The sequence below is a fragment of the Antedon mediterranea genome, chromosome 6, assembly GCF_964355755.1.
Source record: "Antedon mediterranea chromosome 6, ecAntMedi1.1, whole genome shotgun sequence".
NCBI classification, from domain to species: Eukaryota; Metazoa; Echinodermata; class Crinoidea; order Comatulida; family Antedonidae; genus Antedon; species Antedon mediterranea.
Genome location: NC_092675.1, coordinates 4,708,481 through 4,732,679, shown reverse-complemented (window position 1 = coordinate 4,732,679; position 24,199 = coordinate 4,708,481). Strand labels below are relative to the sequence as shown.

General features: G+C 30.9%; 1 protein-coding gene across 3 annotated transcripts in view; it reads left to right on the top strand.

Moving 5' to 3' along the window:
• Window positions 1–750: 750 nt before the first annotated feature.
• The window catches only part of LOC140052257 (uncharacterized), a 32,127-nt gene continuing 8,678 nt past the window's right edge, over window positions 751–24,199 (top strand). For 2 of the 3 annotated variants that reach the window (XM_072097726.1, XM_072097724.1), the window contains exons 1-5: window positions 751–859; window positions 12,208–13,559; window positions 13,781–13,921; window positions 18,600–18,728; window positions 23,192–23,956. In XM_072097726.1, coding sequence (XP_071953827.1) covers window positions 12,269–13,559; window positions 13,781–13,921; window positions 18,600–18,728; window positions 23,192–23,956 — 2,326 coding nt within the window. In that variant the 5' untranslated portion in view covers window positions 751–859; window positions 12,208–12,268. The remainder of the gene's footprint in view (window positions 860–12,207; window positions 13,560–13,780; window positions 13,922–18,599; window positions 18,729–23,191; window positions 23,957–24,199) is intronic. The other variant, XM_072097725.1, reaches the window with a different exon arrangement.

Below are 24,199 nucleotides of genomic sequence, written 5' to 3'. Positions count from 1 at the left end.
ACCGTATTTTGAGCAGTTGCAGCAGAAACAGGCCCTTAGTTATATGCAACTACTGTGCCATTAATTTGCCAAATTTTAAAGAGGGTCGGGAGGATAAAGTGTTTGGTATTGACAGCACAGATTTTGTACTTGGTGTCAGTCAACTTTAAACCCAAACTATTATATTCTGGCATATCCCATTCTGTAGCAATATAAACAAGTATTAGATATGATTATTTATTGATTTTGTGGCTTTGAGTGGTTGGTATTACATAGTAATGGTATTTACAATTCGCACTTATCACCTGTGATTCATAAACCAGGAATGTTTAGAAAGGAAAAAAAGAATCACGTTTTAATTTCAATAAAATAGAACCAGTATGTGGTAAAAGTTTGAAAATAAATATTATGGATTACTCATTGTGTTCTTCATTAAAAATGAACAATTTGTGTTTCTCTAGTTATGCTATTTATTTATGTTACAAACCACAAACTAAAACAGAAAGTATTTAAACTGTCATGCTTGAATGAACTTGGTGTGATGTAAGCACTTTGTGGGTAACTCATAAATATTCATAAGATAAACTCTAAATCCAACGAATCTTATTGGATGGTTTATAAAAGGTGGAGTTACAAAGCCTTATGTGTTTTGTTGTAATAGTTCAGAGGTATTAACTTGAAGAGCTTCTTCTCGTACAGAAATATTTGAAAGCAGTACAATGTGGTTATAAAGTACAGTACAGTAGAGGATATACTAAATAAATTTTGCAGTTCATAGATTGAAGTCTTCATGTTTTGGATTATTTTCAATGGACATATTGCTTTATGGATTCATAGTTTTAGTTTGAATTAATACATTTGCTTGCTTACTTACAATATGGTAAGTACTGTATGTATACAGTATTATAGTATCCAATGTAATATGTTCACTTGTAAAAGTTGTGATAGTGAAAGCCATCAATCATATTATTAGGTACAATTTATGTATTGGTTTATGATTTGATATTAATTTATATATAGCATTAATTTTGAAGTAGCACAAATTGTTTGTTTTGTATAGTTATTATGTTCATAACATATTGTTATTATACATAGCAGTATATTTTATGATTTATCTCTTAATATTATCACTGACACTGTTAAAAGATAGTATTAGGTATATACAGTATTTTAAATAAATTATTAATGTAATGTAAAAAAAACTATTTCATTAGTATGTGTGTATTTATCCCTTTTCCTGCATTAATGTAGGATTATTGTATTGAAAATGAAACCATTTTTTTTTATGGATGACCTTTGACATTGAAATTTAGGTAAAGGAAACACTGACCAATAGCGCCCAAGAGAGTAACACAGGCCAATTATTCCATTATGAAATTGAAGAAAACCTTAAGCTAATTATTAATAATACATTATTATTTTATAGTCTTGTGATTATTGAATCATCAATTTAAAATTATAATATTATTAATTTATTGTTGAAAAGTGTTCATATTCATAATAGACCACACCTTCCCTTTCTCTCAAGTTTGTTACTTCACAAACTGTATGATCCTCTACAGTATACTTCTCCTGCTCATACACAATTAAGAAAGGTGGTATTATGTACTGTATATATTTACAGTTCAAGAAATATAATAAGATTATTTAATATTAATGTGTTAATTATAATGCACATCCATTTTCCCCTTGATAATGTCATTATTATTTTACTTAAAATGTCATCAAAATGTAGAAGTCATTAAAATATATCAAATAAAGTATAATAATAATTAATGTGATTAAAGTATTATAACTTTTAAATGTCATTGTATCAAAAGTATTAAAATACCATTTCTTTACATCTAGATAGTGCCATATTTGTTAATGTAATATTCAATTAATATCAAAGTTTGTTTACACCACCAAAGTATTTTTTAGAATCACCTGCGGTCATAGCAAAGTCTGGTATCATGGTGGGTGGGGAGTGACGTACCTGGGAGCTAATATTTTAAACGTTCCCTACGGTCTAAGCCACACAGTCAACAAATATTTTAACATTTGTGTAAATATTTAAAATTGTAAGAATTATATATTTTGGATTGCTAGAGATTCTTTGTGCAAACTATCCTCATGTCGCATACAAAGTTTTGTAATTTTAATGACAGATTTTAAATAAAATATTTAAAATACAATATCACGTGTTGATCCAGCTATATAGACTGGCCTGGATGGCCTAATTTTATTTAGCCAGTAGGTGGCTTTACATAATCAAATTTACCTTCATTTTAAAAAATCACTCCCAAATATCGTAAACCTCACGTTGGTCATTACACTATGTCGCTTGGAGCTTTATTGTCTGCAATTGTACTGTATAATACCTTTGCATTACAAGGTTACATAATTCAGAACCAATTTGTAACTGTTCTGACCAATCATTTGTTTGCAGACGTTTACTTGGCATCAATAATTCACCTGATCCTGTAATAGATATAAGTGATCTGTGAAAATTGTTATGTTTAATCGTTTTGATCTGCAAAACACATGTAGAAACCCATCAAGCATGGTAACATGTTGCGATCGCTAGAAATTTATGACAGGGACTATTTTTATAAGACAAGTTTAAATTTTTTCGGTTTGTACCTCTTGTAAAAGGTAGTGTTTCAGTCCCAGGGTGTCTATTATATATTATTAAGTTTGATTATCGTTCATGGTAGCAGTATCACACCTTTTAAATTATTAGGGATACCACCAATTGTTTGCTGTTGAGAGACAAGTGCAATGTTACTAATACTTAATCAAGAGCATGGATGTTTTCAGATTCTTTTAGGTAAAAACATACCTAGATTGAGTTTATCAAACTTGTTAGTTAGTTAGTTACAAACATGCTTTCTGGAAACCATGCAGAGAACATTGTCAAGTCCTCCTTCCCTAAACAAAGTGTTCAGTGCAGCGTTTACATTTCCGAACATAATAGGATCTGTGTTGTGTGGACTGTGGATAAGTACCCAAACTCAAGTGTGTAATAAATTACTGAGTGTCCTCTGTCTGACTCAGCTTCCCTTCATTTCTCTCTCAAATCTAGACTCCCCCCCCCCCCCCCCCCGCCCCTATTTATTGCAATTTTGTCTATCCTTCTAGTTTTACACCTTTTTCCCAACAATTTTTTTTTTTAAATAAATACTTTCTTTGTATTGTATCAAACAGTATAATAAAGTAATGAATTAAACTTTTGCTTGGTTGTCACAAAATGTATGGTTTTGGTATTTTATGGCAATTTCCTTGTTTTGGGTAATATAGTAGTGGTATTAATATATTAAGTGTTTTTTTTATTGTTAGGAATCTTGCAAATGCTGTAGAGGTCATCTTTATGAGGTCATCATTAAGATTTATGGTGTGTTTTGTGACTTACCATACTGTACAACATTCAGTCAACTATTTGTCAATTTTTTTTTTCTTTCTCAAATGGAATATAGTTTTATTATGGTAGATTTCCTACAGATAAGAATGTGAAAATATTGAGTTATAAATTGTTAATTTTGATTGTTTATTTTTTTATGAAATTGTTAATGCTATAAATATTATATATACAGTAATTATATACTATTAATTTATGGTCATACAGTAAAAATCTATAATATATTGTAAATGTTAAGATAGGGTTGTTTCATTTAGCTTTCTGTGATTTTTTTATTTTATTATGCTGCTTCTATGGCCCTGTTTCTGCTGCCAACTAAATACCGTATATCATACGGTATTTTTTTAATACCGTATATATACGGTTTATTTTTGGCAGCAGAAACTGCGTTCATAAAAAATATACCGTATTTTGTATACCGTATTTTCCCCACAAAATTTGTGGTATTTACAAATTTATACCGTATTTTTTGTACCCGTTTCTGCTGCCAATAAAAAATACCGTATTTTTTTTTTACATGACAAAAGGTCAACATTCGTGTTTTTATTTTCTGTCGCTGTCAGCTGCTTTACACACGTGTATAGATATATTCGGCAAAAATGTGGAGCGAAGACGTCACAGTTTTACTAAATAAATGTGTGTGGGGAAGCTAAAATGTCTGGCCAACTAAAAGGTAATTAAAGGGACAACCACATTTATAAAGACATTTCTAAAAAAATAAAGCAGGAGTATGGAATAGACTTGTCTCCAAAGCAAGTAAACTCAAAGCTGAAGAGCCTGCGAAAGCAGTACAACATTGCAAAATACAATAACTCGGGGAGGGAACGAATTAATTGTCCCCATTACGATGTTTTCTGTGCTCTCGCATCTCTATCACTAGGGCTAGGCTGTTGAAAGTGAGACGTAAAACTTCCTTTATTGCGACTTTTAATTATCGATCAAATAAATGAATGGCAATTTGGGTAAAAAAGATGAAATTTAACACGACCACCCAAGAAGTATTGTTAGCAGAAACGGGGTACTAAAAAATACGGTATAAAAAATACCGTATTTTATACCGTATTTTTATATCGTATTTTGAGCAGTTGCAGCAGAAACAGGCCCATGAGACCTACAGATTTAGTTAGTTTGTATTTGTATACAACTTTGAAAAACTAGATACCGGTAAAACTGTGTACAACTTTTCACATTCTTCAGGGAATATTTGTTCAGTTTTTTAAAGTCGTAGTATGCCTACATCTCAACTATGCTTGGTTTTTTTATCCTAATTTGATTTATAAATGGGTTTAAAATTTAAGTTTTTTCAATGTAATTCCAAGGTCGACCTGAGTGTAGCCTTGGGCTATATCAAGAATGTGCACTTCCCATGACTTCATCCTTGGCTTTGACCAGTTGCTTCCTTTTACTAATCCATATTATATTATTTGATACAACAGTACTAATAAGGTACACCCACATTCTTCATTGAAATATATTAGTTATTATTTAATAGAAAGAACACAGTGAGATTGAAATGCTGTTCACTTTGTTTTCAGTAGTTTTTGCTGATTTCAGAAGAATGTTAAAAGTTCGTAATAATATAAATCATTCTATTAATAAAGTTTGAAAAAACTTGTGAATTTACAATAATAAATAACAAAGAAAATGGAAACCAGGTAAAATAAGAATCTTGTTATGTGAAGGTGATGATGGTTAGCAGAGGGAGATAAATATTATTATTTATTCAGCAATTATTTTACAACTCCCTGGTTAGGTTTCAAGATAAATAGAAGAAAAGCATGTTTACTTTTAGTGACCTATCGTACTATTTATCGACAGATAAATTAGAAAGTATTATATCATAACCTTCAGTGGATTTGACATAACAATTCAATAGTTTCCAATTGACTGTTAAGTAGTGTATAATTAGACATCAACATCCTTAACAATTAAACTTGGTTATTTTGGCAAAAGAACGTTAACAAGTAAAGTAAAAGTGCATAGTTTTTTTTCCAGTTTATTTGTTGAAAGTACTGTTCTTCTGTTTGCTTATTTTATTTCCTGTTACTGACATTTTGATGAAATAAATGTCCATTTTAAAATGGATTTTGTATTTTCTTCACAGTTGTTCCCCTGCATATTACTGTAAACGTCATATTTTCTTAAAGATAGGCATACGTATAGGAATCCCCAGGTACTGTTGAGTCTACTCCGTTGACAGATGGGGAAAGTCAGCGGGAAATGATTAACCCAGGTTGGTTGGTCAGTCCGTACAGAATGATATAAACTTTCGTAGAATAGTTATTTTATAGTAAGGCCAACAAATTCTAAATTGAAGAATGCTCACCATCATTTTTTTTTTTCACAAATTTAAGATAACAACAAAGAAACAGAAAGAAGCAAATCATAAAAAAATTGTATTTTATATCAGAATTGTTTAGAAAGAAATTAAATAAATAAAAGTGAAACTTAGAGGGAAATAAAGAAATTGGTTACTCTGGAAAAAATATAAAGTAAGTTAAAAAATGACCTAAATTAATGAATGAATTATAAATAAAAACAGTGTGTAGAATTTTCAGATGAAAACAAGTCATTTACAGCAGCAGTAATTAATTCGTCATATTCATTTTTACTCTTTGAGCACTAACTTCTCAGAATTCTTTGACCTGATTGATATACTTTTCAATAAATTGGTTTATGATCAAGAGGATATGAGGAATTACTATGTTTCTATAAATATCTAAAAATATACTACTACAACTTTGGCCTTGCGAGAAGTGGTAATAAACGGGTGAACAAAAGTAGCTTTTAATACTTTAGTTCGGTTGACTAATAAATAGTAATACTAATAAGCATTCTGTTAATTCATTTTTTCTACTGTAAAGTTGACAGTATGTCAGTATGTAGTATATACTACATACTAATAAATAAGATACATTTTTGTGGGGATCTGGGTTGAAGAAAAGCAGGTTTTATGTTCAGTAAATATGTGTCCTGTTGATATCTTTAGATTTTTTATAGTTTACAAAAGTTTCAAAGTTTATAATGTCATGATCTGATTTATGTTGAATAGTGTTTGAACAAAAACCATGATCAGATTACAATTTGAAAAAGTTTGTAAAGTGAAATGTATGATACAGGTACAATTACATTTAGGTTTTTAAAAAGGACTGACTGGTAAATCTGTCTTATCAACTGCAAACATTTTGATCATATCTTTTTAAATGTACTTTTTCGGCGCCAACATAATTTGCTTGCAAACTAAAATACTTGGCCATCAGTCAGTTTAAACATAGATAAATGCGGCAAATGTATGGCAGTAATGAAAATACTACCACCAATAAGATTTAAAGGGTATAATGGATGGGGTACTGTTCCAGAATTAGAAAGGTTTTAATAAGGAATTAAGTAATAATATTTGTAGAGTGAAGAGAATTTATTGAAACTAACTTACATCTCTCTCATGGCAATTTAACAGAGGCTACCACAATTGTTGCTTTTTTGGCTAATATTACTGTATATTATTTTTGTTTTTATTTTATTACATATTGAATAAATATGGATATTATTATATAAATTATGCCTAATTGTGTATGAAGTATTACTACTGTACAATACATTTTATATATTTTGAATGTTTTTTTTTTAAATGTAATAAATAATCAATGAAGGAATTAATGATCTAGATAGATCATTCAGTTGGTACATTAACTGTCAGAATTGTCTGTTAAGGATTGTTGTATTTTGTCTGAATACTTTTGTTCAATTATTTGAAGAATGATACCTGTGTGAGATTCGGTCATGGTCACTAAAATTCAGTGGCAGTATACTATTTACAAATTGTCATGCTCTCTGTCAAGAACTATTATCATTTATATAGCAACATTTGTTTTTATAATTGTTGTATATTGCTGGCATGACTACTGTCTAAACAAATTACATTTGATCTTTATAAATGATTCATAAACACATTTTTGATGTTGGTACATTATATTTTGATGTTAATACATTATATTTTGTGGTTATGAATTGTGGTATTAAATGGTATTATATCATTTTTTGTTGCTTTAATTACAATTTTGTATATATTTTTTTTTTAATTGTTTAAGTAGCAAAATAATTATTTTAAAAGAAATACAAATGAGTCATGTGGAAATTAATAATGAACTTGAATTTTTAAAAGAAACGTCACACTTTCATTTCTAACATTTTGAGTAAGTTGGGCAAAAAAAATATCTAGGCCTGGATAATGTGAACCCACAACATGTACAAAAAGACTTTATTGATGAACTTTGACAACCAATCTGGCCACAGCAGCAGTTCATAGATTTAGACTTCTTATTAATTCATGGAAAGTTAGTATGTATAGTAGTGTACTACAGTACCTGGTTGAAGAAAAGATTTATAAAAGAAGTTTCTCCACCAGTGCTAATGGTCATTTCTACCTGCCAATTTAATTACTGTTATTTCCATTATCACTTTAACATTTTCAAAGAAATACAAAACAGGAGACTCAATAAAGAAGAAGGAACATTGTATTGTACAAATTACAATTGAACAATTCATTTGTTCAGCTTCTTAAACAGAGCTATTGTATCTTTGATTATACCCTAGTTTTGTTCACACTGCAGTGTACATACGCATACGATGGGTAGATATCTCTACTAAAACCGAGATATCCTTATTCTAAATGAAAATTTGAATGCCATGAGAATACAAACTGTGATGTGTGATGCGCTTTCTGTGAAGAAAAGAATTTCAAATCAATTCAAAGTGATTTTTAGTGTAGTTTGATCATGACCTTAGAGGTATACATTGACCTTTTTACAGAATAATTTTTTGTCATGATTGCGAGTTATTTCTATAAATTACAAATCATGAAGTGGGTACCATTAAAATCCCTGGAGTCAAGTTTTTCACATCAGTAATAATGGTGCTATTCCTTTTCAGATAAATTGTTGGTAAAGTATTCTGTCTCAAGTAGACTATATTATTTGTACAATAAAGTAACTTTTTACCAGGCTCAGTTGAATTGTTACAAAATTCTCCCCCCCCCCCCCTCCAAATTTCTTCATATCAACAAAGTCATATACAGTACTTTATTATCTATATTTCATCGTAAAATTCATAATTAGTTTCTACTAGTTTGTGGTATAAATTTATGTAGTCATTTCATATTCCTTAACCGTACCCAGTTTAGATCAATCACACAAAATACTTTCATCATTGTCATGTGATTTTGCACATGAACTTTTATATATGTATTGTTCAATTTTTTTTTTATGAAATCATAATAGAATGGGATACTATCCTGTGGGAAAATACTTGTTCCTGATTATTTTCTCATTCATGATATTTTAACACAGGGTATAATTCCATATCTCATAGCATATGCCAGATTTATTTTAAGATCGTAGTATTGATATCAAATCACAAGGATGGTTAATGTAGTGAAGAAAACACCTGAGGCATTGAAAGGGAATAACATTGCTCGAATAGGACGTGCGGAGAGAGTAAACCCTATCCTGGTCATGCTCAATGACCGACTTGCTGAGGAGGAAGAAGATGAAATACGCCGCAGAGTGTCAACCTGAACACAATCTGTTCAGGGTTTTACGACAATGAATTAGATGATTTTAGAAGATAACACAGCTGGGCTTAGCTGATCGGTTACAAGCATCATTGAGCCTGAGATAGGTCAGGCTACTGTGGTATGTGATCGGTTAAAATGGGGTATTGATCTAAAGTTGATGTTTTTTGCTACTATGTTACAAGTATTCATCCAAGGTATAATTTTTTATAATAACAGCATACATATATTACTTCACAATTTGGCTTCTTGAAGATAATTTCACTGGTTGGCTGAAATCGCATCACTATAACAAGAAAAAAGTACAAATGGCAATGAACTCCTAAACAGATTTGTTTATATTAAGAAAAAAAATACTACAGGTCTGTCTAAAAAAGTATTTCTAATTTAAGATGATTGGAAAAACCTAGGGAAAATTTACTTGTTCATATTCTAAGAAAAAAATCGCAATCAAACTACACGCATAAATGCCATTTCTATTGACCCTACAACACACCTACATTCATGACAATTAAAATGTCCATGGATATTTGTACTATTTCTTAAACATACACATCTCATCTAATTAATCGTTTTGACCTCTTGAAGTGTACACAAATGGTAGCTGTAATGGGTTTGTTAAGATCTTACATGGTCACCATCATTACTATTTTTAGCATAGCTTTTAGTAGTTTATTTTTGGATTTGATTTTTGTAAATGTTATTCTAAATTTTGTGTAACTGTTAATAATAATAATAATTTATTAACACTGCACTTTTTTATCAGTGGCATACTTCAACTTGTGAAGGTGCGTCCAAAGAAACAAAATATAACAATAAAAAAGAGAAAATACAAAAATAGGAATGTAAATTCCTACTAAAAACAAAAGACTACTTATATAACTGTTACTGATAGTAAATCTCATAGAAAAGCTAAGATGTTAAGAGAGGTAATCTCTTGTTGAGAGAGGATTAAAGAGCTTTATGTTGACTGGAACCCATACTGGTAAAGCTTTAAGGGATTAATGTTACCATACCAGAACTTTCTCGCCATTGAACCAATCTTTTCTGTATGTTTTCAAAGAATGGAGGAATTAGCTTGCTTCCTACTTGATTTAACAAATGAACTAATTCTAACTATACCAATTAATTTAGGCTTCATATATCATTATTACCATGGGAATATTTTTGCAAATATCATCAACTTAGAATAAAAAACCTTTACTAATTTGGAAATTAAAACCCATTATTCTAATGAGATAGAAGAGTTAAAACTAATCTTTATAAGAATCAGCAGCTGAGTGAGAATAGATGAGCTATCTTGCAGATGGCTTCTTTTTATTAAATGAAATGAAAGATAATTATAACAATAAATTTCTTGTTGCTTGATTTTTAGCAAATGAACAAAAATCAGGATTTTACTTGGCAGTGACTGTATGTTTCATTGTATATTTAATTATTATTTATCTAGTGTACAACCATATATTCTCAGTGGAATTTATAAACATAAAAAGTGTAAATTATTGTGCAGTACTGTAGATTTTCCAAATAAAAGTGTTTACCCACCAGATACCATAGTGCTTACCATATAAGTGTGTCTACTATTCCTCCTCCAGGTCAGTCTGAGTATGGTCTGAATGAGCCAAGTTCAGAATCAGATTCCTATCCCTGGGTACTGTTTTATTTTGGCAATGGAACTTTCACCTGTTCACTAAAAATTATCCAATTTTTAATTCTTTTACAACCAAAAGCACATTACTGTACATATAGCTAGAAATTTAGTTAAGTATAGAACATTGAGAAGATGAATTTCCCAGAGCATTTTTTGCTGTTTTAATTCAGTTCAGCTATTTAATTTTTATTTTGTAATCCATATTCTGTATTCCCTCTGCTCATTCATTCAGTCTGAGTTTTGCATATTTATAGGAAAGTTTTCAAATGATTCATAATGTACTCAGAAGTTTTTAAAGCTTTTGCAAACAAATATATTTAGAGCATCTAGATGGTGGATTGAGCAGTGGGTAAGTTTGTGGTGTTTAAAAGAAGGTGTCATAAATGGAACAGGACATGGATTGTAAAATAGGAAAATTCGGAAAAAATGGAACAGGACATGGACTATGGACAGTGTAAAATACGAAAATTCAGAAAGGAAGCACTGCACATATTTGACATTAAGTCAGTAATGTTTTGTTAATGTATGAATTGACTGTACATTAATAGCTGAAAGGTACATTTTGAGCATTATAAATCATACCAGTATGTGAACATTTTTCTGAAAAAACCTATGATTTTACCAATGACCCAGAGTATAGTAAAAGGTTCATACATTATTGAGAACCGACTGTCAGTTGTTCCTAACAGTAAACAAGTCTCTATATACAAAATACATAACAAGTTGTTGAGTTACATCATGCTGTGCTCAACACCACATCAAGGGGTACAATCAGGTTTATCCGTGGAACAGCACGTTTCAACCCCATGTTTATTCCTGCTAGCATAGGCCTAGAATGTTTTTAAGTCATTTCAAATCTATTGGGAATGTTGTGAAAATGTTTTATGCTTATCATTTTGAATGTTGTTGATGAGGTCGATAGATTAGAAAGCATGTATTTATGAAATTGATAAGAGGCCAACTATTTAAAATATGGATGGAATTTCTTAGCGTTGATATCTAGTTCATGATATTGTTTGTCAAATAAATATGACAGATACACTGATACTGTACTTGATGAATCTAATTTGTACTTTATATATGATGCTAAATTTGTTGATATCGTATACTGTATATTAGATTAACTTAAAAGTTGAAATCATTATTGCCTTAAAATAACAGATAACAAACAGATGTTAGTTTGTTACAGCCTATCATATTAACTTTAAAACGATTCATTAAATCATATATAAATAGACAGTATTAATGCAAATTTAGTATTGGGAATTGTTTCTAATTTGTTAGTATCTTCCATTGAACTGCTGCTCTTTCAGATTATTGTTTGAAGTTTACCGTTAAAATAATTATTGTAGTTGAACTATTAAAGTGCTCTGCACCATAGAGTTATATTCACTATATAATGCCATTAGAAGTTAATTGTATAAAATTATTAGCTGGTTTGTACTCGTATATTTAAAGTACTGTCATGTTTGTCCAATCATGCATTGTAATATAACATTGGGAGACTATGAAATTAAATACCTATATGTATCATTTTTTTTAGCTTTTAAATTAATATTTGATTATTAATATATATAATATTTATTTATGTTTTATTTGTTTTATTTACAGATTAACAGTGGGATGTTATTTGCATAGTCAGGTCAGGCAGTGTTTTTGAATTTTAATCAAGATGGCTGACATTGGGTTAGGAACAAAGGGTGCACCTACCCTGACAAACGGAACAAGTGCACCTTCTACTTCTTCTGAATCAGACAAAGAAAATATGCCAAATAAATCGTCATGCGATTTTGAATCGTTGTATAACAACTTTTTGGAAAATGCATCCCCACCGGGACAGAAATCGTTGGATTCGTCATCCGTATCGTCATCTACTCGCCTTGATCCGTTAACGGAAAACACTCCTGTACCGTTCACACGACCTAATTCCAATTCCCATGTTCTAAATACAGACAATGGTAAAGGCATGCAACAATTGAATAGGCTTGTTAAAATGATGGAACAAATGTGTGCATTAACCGAACAAAATGCCAAACTGAGAGAATATGCAAATTATCATATTGCAATGAACGATCTGGAAAGATTACGCAATGAAAATATAAATACAAAGTATTGTAACAGGTTTACGAGATTTGATGACAATTATGATGACTATTACCAGCAATCCGAAGAGGTTGTTTCCGAACCGGAGAGCATAGCAGGAGAGGATTTTAATTCGGCAAGGGAGAGGAATAATACAAAACGCAAGGGACGATCAGCAGCAAGAATTACTGGCTCTAAAAGAAGTCACTCACATGGTAGGGTTCTTGATGATGAGGGGAAAAAAGGACTTTTAAATTTTGTACACAAGATAACAAAAAATAGAAAGCAAGGTACTAAAATGGATGATAATAAAGTAAACAAATTAAGAAATAAAAAAGATAGTAATTATAATGGAAATGAACATTTTGAAGATAGTGGAAATGCTAGTTTTGATCATTCTGATTTGAAGAAAAGTGAAAACTCTGATGAAGATGTGTTTGATAAACAATTAAGCCGGTTAGATAGTGATGGATTCTCTAACACTAAAGAAAGCGACCCTTCAACTAGTTCTAATGATGAACTTTTAGAATCTCCTAGGAAGTCTTCAATAAAAAGACGAGAACCTGGCGTACGTGTTCCACGACATAAAAAAGTTAACCTCCCTCGTCAGTCTTGTGTCGTACACGATCAAAACGAACCTGATTACGGCGGTCATAAACGAACGTTATCCTTTGATGCGATTGAGTACAACGAGAAAGAACTGAAAAATAGTCAGTTGCAAAAATCTGATACACAACCAGATATACAGGCAGGATTTCTTCAGCATGAGCAAGCAAACCGTGAAAAGCAAAGAAGGTTTCTTGAAAATAAAAGTGCGTCATCGGATATGTTGGCTTCCTCAAGTACGCTTGAATCAAAATCAAATGAAAAGCGAGGAAAAGGTTGGTATTTAGTATTTTTTATTTTAAGTAATAAAGTCCCTCCAGCTGGAAGTCCAATAGGCTTTTTCAAAAAGCTGCGGCCGGCTAGAAAAAAAAGTATAAAATTAGTTGCTATTATTTTTAAATGCATTCATAAAAGCAGACTTTGTAAAAAACAAATTATTTTGAGGCACTCAAGCATGTATTTTCAGAAAGTTAACTTAATATTGTTCTATTTGTAGTTACGTCTGGATGGGATCATATAAAACATTTTATTCGCAATAAACCACCAGGCCAGGGTGATACACAGTTAAATGGAAGTACCAGAGATGTACCAATTGGTAAAAGTGTAACGCTGGCCACTGGAACAGAACTAAGTAAAGGTAATATAGTGCATGAACAACAACATCATCAGTATTCTTTCTTTTATGTGCTGTGTTTGCCTTATGTTTTTATGATATTTTGCATTATTTTATTTTTATTTTCTTTCTGAGAAGTTCAACATGTTTTGTATGAAGGGGATTCTTAAAGGCTCATGTTGAATGAAGTGATAAATAGTGTATTTTTCTGGTACTCTTTTATTTTTATTCCCCTCAATATTACTTTTTCCTCCATGTACTATAATAGTTCAAGTCTATTACGTGCCTGCTTACCTGGATAAACCCAACAATAGCCCTTTTCCACAAAGTGTAAAAACAATTACAAAAAGAAGAATTAATTAATAGGACAGTCCGCTATAGCGCCCTCCCGTGGGACCACTACCACTTCTTTCGTACTATTGTGAAGACAGCACAAAGTCTAAGAACTAAGAGAAGAATTCACTGAATTAACATCCCATCGAGGAATCAAGACCTTGACTGGAGGTCGTTCTCGGAACATCCCCCCCCCCCCCCCGTATCTCCTTGTACTATAATAGTTAAAATTTAAAAGAACAATACATTTTTCAACTCTTTTATTGATATTTTATTTTTTTTCAACATTTTAAACCGGCCTGTGTTTTAAAAATGAAATTTACATTACAAATTGCATATCATTTTCAGTATTGCACACTCTTAATTTAAAGTATCAGAGTTATTAGTACAATGCTGTATTACGTCTTTAAAATAAAAACATGTTTTGAATAACTGTATTATTACTTGCATATCTACATAATTATCTGTTACAAATCCACACCACCATGCAAAAACTGCAAGCAAGTCCATTCCTCTCTTTCTTTTGTTTCTTCTGATGATAGTAACAATAACATACAAAAATATATTGCAAAAAGTGCAAAACATTTCATTATATAATGATCATATAGAATTATGCATTAATAACATAACTTTATTATCTACAAACATCTTTTGAATCACTTCATGCATCATCTCCATCATATTGTAATATTATTTTCATAATGATCACATTTTTAAAATAACCTTGATTAAAAAAGATTGGTTCCTGGTGACTTTGATATTTTCTTCTCGGCAATGTTTTACAGTCACCATTTACTACAACTAAATTAATTAATTTGATAGCACCAATTTATTGATGTAAATATTTAAAATTAAGTGATGTAAACGTCAAATAATTAATTGTATTGCAGGAAATTTAATTATTTTAATTTAATTAGATGTTCTTATCACATTTGTACATTTAGAAAGTTCAAACACATAGAATGACAACCAGAAATGCAGGCTTTTAATTTAATCATTTTGTCGAACTGCTTTATTAAACTAATTTATTCATGAAAACATTTTTTTTACCTCTAATCTGTCAATTTGTATGTAGAAAGATTGGAAACCAAAGATGTAAAGTATTTGAAAATTTTTATTTTTCTGGATATGCTGTTGCTATCCTATTTAAAATGTTAACCAAAAAATAAATGCTGCTCTGGCAAAAAAAAGAAAATAAATTGTAACAGTTTCCAACCAATATGTGATCATTTTCAGTAACTTTTTAAAACAATTTTTGCTGTAATATATACAGTCACTGAATCCTAAAAGAACAATAAAAAACACTCAAATTTCCTGCTGTACATAGTGTACCTTTATCATAGAAATTTAGCAGTACAGGAATTTAAATACATTTTTAACTAGTAAAATTAAATTGATAATTTAATTATCTTTAATCGATAATCCTGCTAACTGAATAATATTGGTAGCTTTCAACAGAAATTTGTTATTTTTAGCTGCGTTATTGTAATCCATTGGAATGTTGGAACTATTCTTCAGATACTTATTTTTACTTAATCCTATATCAGAATGTTAATAAAGTATTAATTTTATTTTAAAATGGAATTCACTTAAAAGAACTTTTAAGAGCGAGTAAAGTCTTATATTGTCTGTGCAACCATGGTGGCAATCAACAGTTGTAAAATTCTTAAATAACTTGTGTCTTATTTAAAATCTCATCTAAGGACCTTCACCATGGGTTTTAAGGATTTACCGTACTGTTGTTAAAATGACATTAATTGGAGGAAAAACATACATCCCATTGTGAATAATACTGTACAACAGGATATGTTATCATACAAGGTCAAATATTACTAAATAAAATACGGATCATAGTACAGTAGCTATTTGTTAAACATTGGTTTTCATTACTAATAATATGACTTTCTTGGTGTAAACCATTAGAATTGTTAACCATTTAGTTTGATTGTTTTCAAATAGAATTCCCTTCGACCACATGGTATGTTGCCCTTGGCGACACTAATCAGGCCCTTGCTCGTTCTGTCCCTGACAATGTTCGTAAGTAAAGTGACTGTCTGTCTGTCTGTAAATGGATGCATGGTGCATAAGGTCGAATGTGTCACTGCATGCCAACACACAGACGTTCATATAGTTACGTCCACACGATTTTTGATAACTTTCTGTTTGTTCTATTTCGCACATAAATGCAAAGTTTAAACCTTACGGAATGAAAATAATTTCATGCTTTGTTTTAAACTAATTCAAACTATAAACAAAAACATTTAAGATTAAGTATAAAAAATCAAAATTAAGATGTTGAACAAAATTAATACATTATTTAATTTAATGATATAGAGTACAGGCTTTTCATAATCATGCCATAGTTGGTAAAATTGCAGAACAACTTTGGGGAATTCATTAAATTGGCCATAATCAAATTTGATAGAAAGTTTTCACTGATTTAATAAGTTCATTCAGAGTACCGATCAATATTTAAATGAAAATGTTTTAGAGCATGTTTGGGTTTGTCCTTTTATTTTGCATGGAAAATATTTGTTTGTATCCATAATTGTAGTTTTCATATTGTAATTGCAAGAATATGTAAACGTTTGACACTTTCAACCAATTTGCACATACATTTTGTTTCTTTATATGTTTACTATAGCACATACATATGTTTTGTTTGTGTTTAATCCGTACACGATTATCTATTCATTACATACACATCATCATCTATATTGCACCATCCATTTGTTGCACATTATCTGTACATCATGTTGTATACTTACTGTATTCTGTTGTATCATTTCCATACATAGGAGACATGATTTCTTAATCGAAGGTAGATCAAGGCCATAAATGTAGACACATTTTGATAATTTTATTAGCTATTTTTAAGCCCACCCCGGGCCCCATATTCATGCACACACTACCTACAATACTGTATGGAGTGCATATGTTTACACATGGGGAAACAGATGCACTAGATTGACATAGATAGACATTGAAGTTACACATACACTGTATACACATGGTACATGCCAATTGGTGATGTACATGATAGGCTGTCAAGAATACACTGTACTTACTAATGTTCTACAATATATAATCTATATTATAATCTTGCATGACCTACTTGATAAACTTCAAACCATTAAATTATAGCAAGATGTGGGAGAAATTGCTTTAATATTCAATCCCTAGGGTAGATTTAAACTCTGTGCGTATTGTTTATATCTACATTTGCATAGTACAAAAAAAAAACTTTGTCTATTTGTATGTAAAAATTCTCACAGATAATTGTTTTTCGATAAAACAACCACAACATTGTACATATTTGGTGAACACCACCGGGCATGAACACCACACACATTGTCGTTTACCAATTTTCTAGGTATAACATATAGAGGGCATACTTGCACATTATGGTATACATTCTCCATGGTTAAATGCAACATTCATTTCAACATCACATGACAATATAATACAACTACATTACCAAATTTGAATAGGAAAAAAAGTGAAAAGCTTTTTGGTTGGCTGTATTAGGTGGAAATTAAAGCAGACTTTACAATAAGCTTACGGCTATAGTCACTTGACCAACTTCCAATCTAGTAATTCCCGGGTTAAATCCAATTGATACCACAAAGGGTTTTTGTTGGCCAATTCCAATTTTTTAGCCTAATCACCACATTCCTCTTAATAATAGCCTATTATTGGAAATGCCTGGGAGAAAAACAATTTGTGTATTGTATTTCTTGTCCTATTTCTAAATTTTTACGATATTTGTTTTTTAAAAATTTAAATGTTGCTTTGTCTTTTTCAAGGAATGAATTATGCACGAATTAATTTGTATATTACTATCATATATTGAATTGTTTTGGTATTTCTTGCAATGTTTATCTATCTTTTATCTATCTTTCATTTATAAGATTTGTTTATGTAGTAAAAGTCTTTTTCATCTACAAAACAATTGCCTTTTCTTTCATTTCTTGTCACATAAACAATCTTTTTCAGTTAGTTTTTTTTATAGATTTATAATAAATATTATAAAGTTGTATTAATTTTTACAGAAGATAATCCTATCATAGTTAAATCACACTGTGAGTGTGATTGTTACTTTCATTTCAGTGTTCATTTTTATCCTTTCAAATCTACTACAGATTCAAACTGTTTTCTTCTTCTTTTTGTTTCTATTCACCTTCATCCCTCTTATTTTCGGATTCAGTTTCAATGTTATTCTCTCTCTATCATTTTCCACTACTTCATTTTCAACATTCTATTTTTAATTTCTAATCTAGTTCAACAATCTTTCTTTCTAATAAATCGCATGGTATAGCAATTAATAAACAAATATCAGTGCTTAAATGCCCCCCATTATTATTACCAGATAAGGCAGAGCTTCCAGTCAACAGTCCTGACCCAATACAAAGCCTACAGAAAAGTTTACCAGTTGATTTCAACAAGTTGATGAAAGAATGGGATAAAAAAAGACTAAGTGGAAACACAAGCAGTACCAGTGAGTTAAGCATGTTGTCATCTTCTATGCAAATGGAAATAACATATTACCCTCTTAAAATTGAATTTTTAATCATAATCTTTACCATTATACGTGATAGATTCAACATATAAGCTCACATCAATTAATAATCTGTCTATGAAATGAAATATTTACAGCCTTTACTTCCATCTACATCTTCCTGGTACCAGTGAAGTGAATAATTTATTTATTGGATAGACTGCCAAGAAGTCTATGCTTCACTACAGTATTTTATTGGCATACAAATCTGAGTCAACTTTGATTTTCATGGACATTTATCATATTACATTTTATTTTGACATTTTATTTCGTTGTAAAGAACCTCCTGCCCCTCTGAACATGACATTTGCATTTGCTTACAAAAGGAAGACAAATTGTCATCTTGAATCTTGTTGATCATGAGAAATGTTATAATTCAACTATTTTTAACAATATTTGAATGGGGATAACGTTTGTTCATAGTTTTTTATCAGAAATCCGCAGTTAATACTCGGACTGAAAGTTAAAAATGCTGATTTACAGCCAGTTTAAGATCAAACTTGCTGCTGTAAGCGCAAACTCCCTTCCCATCTATAATATCATGTTACAACAAATAAAAAACATATATAATTAACAGTAAATTGAATCACTTTGAATACCTTCATATAACTTCATATTCCAATCATTATTTCATTATGTAGGCAATTATGTTTAAATTGAATGATTAACCAACTTAATATACTATGCCAATTCTTAACTCATTAAGAAATATATTTTTTTAAATATTTAAGTACTACCTAAACTTATCATAGGAAAGTTAATTAACTAACTCATAAATTAATTATAGGCCTATATCAACCTGTCACCATCTATTATTATAATAAACATAGATATATTTTATTAAAGTTATTAACTCAATATAATTTAATTTGCTCACTTTCTATGCTTGTGTAGTAGGTAGTCTACCTCATATAATAATTTAACTTTTTGGATAGCTATTTCAAATAGTAGATGGCAAGCATTTTGCTAGCCATTTTGTACCACTACCAGCCATGAGTAATTATCCCATTGTTATAAACAAAGCAAATATCATTGAGAGAATAGGAATCCCCCTATATATCTATCTGTACACAACCACAGAATATACAGTCTATGAACAAGTTTTCATTTAACACATACACACAGATATTTATTTTGCAACTTTACTTTGCAGTAAAGCTGGATCTAATAAAACCTAAACCTCCTCTAACCAAAACCCTGGATACATCCCTGAAACACAGTCACCACACCCCTTGGCTTGGCCACTCATCGACTACACTTTATATTCAAATCAAATTACATCATCTATTGTAACTATAATTGAATTATACTGGCAAACAATCTTATATTAGTCATAGCAATTATTATGCTTACTAAATATCTTTCAATTTATCTACAATTTAACCAAATAAGGAGAGGGACGACCTCAATTGTCAATTTGAGCGGATTTAAAAGTTAAAGTCAATGTTGTCAATTATCCACCTCCTAGACAACCCCAGCCTTCTAAACACTCAATATTTCCTTGCATTTTGCACTTTTTTCTTCAAAAAATTGTTTTAATAAATATGACCCATTGATACATACTCATTCTTTTAAAATTCACATTTGATATCTGATGGAAGTTGGCAGTAAACATTAAATTAATTCAGGATTCAAGTAAAGATTGTTCGGTGCTGATGGCTATCGTCGTGATTTTGGCATACCCTCATCCCAAAGGATTATCATGATAACTGGCTTGTGACAGATATCTCGCATATAACAAAAACGTGTGTCTGAGCGCACATAATCGTCCTCATGCCAAAAGCTATAGTACAATTAATAATGACATTTTATAATGTATAGTACAGTATTATTTTATTAAATTCAGATATCTTTAGTGATGGGTCTTTTTCTATCATTTCCATTTCTATGAATCCCAGACAATTACCAATAGTATGTTATTATTAAGAACCAATGGAGTTTTCAAGAAATTTCAGATTAGATCTTATACTTATAGTAACTCAAAAAGTTATCTTGTAAAATAATCAGCCTAAAACTTATAAATTAAATGTGATATTGTATTTAATAAGAGTTGTTGTTTCTTACTGTAAATATGCTTGGTTGTCTTGTAATTATTATAAAAGTTCATAAGCTCAAGTGAGCATCACCTTCACTAAAGGAAAACAACTTATTGAAACACCTATGCGTTTATACAAACAACAAATGGATAAAACATCAATGTGATATGCCCAGGACCAAAAAAAAATATAATCCTGACTGTAACTATTGATGGTAATATTTCTGATGACCATGCAAAAATGCCTGGAAATTTTAAAATAATCAAACAAACAGGTTTATACTAAAAGCAGCTCAACCCCCATAGTGATTTCAATTACACATAGTTTAGTGTCTTTTTTTTTAATGCTTGACCAGTCCAAATCTGTCCTTCACCTTTTATTAAGTCCAGAGATTATATAAAAAAAATTCTTCCTGACATGCACCTGTTAAACCCTGTTGTAAGCAACACATGTCCAGTTGAAGCTTGTCAAGATTCTGCATAATCTTGTCCAAGTTCAAGGAACGATGCTAAAAATAGGATATAGATTGAGTTCAGACGTTATTTCACAAGCCTTTCCCCTACCTCACCCCCACCCCTTCCCCTATTTTAAAATCCTGGATCTGTCGCTGAAAAGAGATAAATATACCATCGTGTTTCATACACCGCTTACTACCATATAAAGGTCCATATCGCACAATTACCATACAACAAGATAAAAGTCAAAATATGTGTCATGATGGCCGTGGCAGTCCACGGATGCTTCGCAGTTAAAACTTTCTTTCGCTTATCATCATGTACCATATCTGATAATGTCATGAGCAAACTTGGCTTTTGCCGGTGACAGTTGGCAGCTAACAAGAATTGTAAAATTAGAGAATTGTTGATGTTTTGTGTGTTATCATAAAATTGACTAATGAATGATTGTTGATGTATCCCTGTGAATGGACATAGTGAAATATATTGCCTTATTTAAATTGACCATGAATTATTCATTGTTTTAGATACACAATTTGTCTATTAATCTAAAAACTGTGGGAAATTGTTTCCATGAAGGTCATTTAATAATATAAAGCTTCATCTTTTCTGAAAAAAAAATACTAAAACACTGATGACACATCGGCCTAGTGACCAGTATAGGACCCTGGTGAAAGTGATGATCAGTCAAATATATGGTACATAGGCATTGCAACAGTTCAGGGTACGTTTCAAATGTTGCAAGATATTTAAACATTACTAAAATTCTGTGTGTGGGTATTAGATCAAAATTAATATTAGAATGCACCCTGGTCCCTGCCCATCTTTGCTAAGCATTGTACTCTGTTATCCAGTCCAGTCACATTTTGGAACTTACATATAAACAATATACATGTCTACTACTACAGTATGCATTATCTCCTGGTACCTGATTTTCAATCTAAAATAGCAACTAACGATTCTGCAACACTTCCCTAAAAAATAATGTTATTTGTCAATTAAATCGGAAAACTGGACACTTTTTCTGGCCCATGATATTAAACTTGGGTTTAAACATTTATTTATTTATTGACAAGGTTTAAACATTTATTTCATTGAATAATAAATAAACTTATCATATTATAAAATTATCTTTTTATTCAAGTGTGAGAGAGTTGAAAAAGGCAAAGACGGGAGATGAGTTTATACTAGCATTTGATATTTACAAGTTTTTTTCAATATAGTTATGCCAGCAGTCCCGCAATCCTAGGAATGCTTGGATAAATACCATCAACAACCCAACACTTGCAGGGAGCATCATGTCCTACTAGCTAACCTAAACCACAGAATTCTCAGTTCCTCTTTTATCAATTCAAGTAGCCGAACACCTTATTCATATATTTATTGCACACTGTGCTTTGATCTATTAAATTGTAATGTGATAACATAGATAGACCATGGCTGATACCAAAGCTTTCTTCATCCAAGTACCACCATTGTTCCCACTTTGCTAGACTTGCCCCAAGTCTCTGGTCTTTTATGTTGTTTAGTATTCCTTTAACTTTTTTCCAGCTCAAGTATACATATGACACGCCATGTTTGCAAAAATGTTTATCTTTTTACCAATATTAAGCCGACTCGTTGTCTAGAACTTAGACTCCACTTTGCGTTCATTAATGCCATCATATTAGATTGATATTTTATTTATTTAAATTTAATTTTTATTGTCACATGTTTGTGTCTCGTCATTTTTGTGAGAGTCCCTAATGATCAACTTTGACTGGATGGATTACCCTCGTAAAATATTGTTGAAATAAAATAAATAAATAAATATTCACTTCATAACTTTTTTTTCTTCAAACTATTAAATTGTACAGGCCAAATTTTTAGTAGTTTATATTATTTGTATTAAATTTATTTTTTGTTGTTGCAGATACAGCTCCAGAAAAACCATCAAAGAAAAATAGGAAAACAGGAAAATCTGGGAAAAAACCAAACCGCAATGCAAGAAATACAAAGAAAGATAAAACAGAAAATCAGCTCACGCCTGATCTTGGACAAAGAAATTCATCAGACAGGGATAGTGGTCAATTGGATGTTGGTCAAAAAGTGGACATGTCCAAATTGACTCCTGATTTTAAAATGAAGTATAAGGAGTGGGAAAAGTTGCAAAAAAAGAAACAATTAGTTCGGGTTAAGTCAGACAGCCAAGCGGAACATCAGGCCATGATGCGCCCTCAACCACAACGTAGTGCATCTACCGATTTAGAGCTGGTTGGTCAATATGTCACCGTACATGCCACACCAGCAGTTGTTCAATCACCACTGGATATTGTGCCAACCAGTCAGACATCACCAGTTATTGAACCATCACCTGATGTAGTATTAACTGGCAGGTCTTCACAAGAAGACCTTGACCAAGCTACAGATAGTGCATCTCAGAACAGTGTGCCTTCAATGAACATTGCAAGCGATAATACATCAGCCAGTGAAGTGAAGTTGGACGATAATGGCATTTTGGAAGATGGTATTTTGGTGGACATTGTAGATACAGCTGAAAGTCACATAACAAAATTAGAGGAGATGAATTTATTATTGGCAAATGAATTAAATCATAAGACTGCAAATTTGCAACAGATAACGGAAGAAATTCAGAAAATGCAGGAGGAAATAGCACAGCTTGGAACAGATATAACTAGTAAGCAAATAGTTTTCATTTCACAGTAAACACTTACAACATATATTCTTATTGCTTAGTTGCTTTCATAAGAACAATTGCAACTTATACATTGAATCATTTCCAATGAAAATGGGAAATTCACTGATTTAAATTATAGTTTGATTGAAATGGCAATAATCATTTAGGTAAATAGGTATTCTATTCTACTCAGCTTATTTTTTTTTCCATGCCTCTTCTTTAAAAATAACTTTGTCACCATCT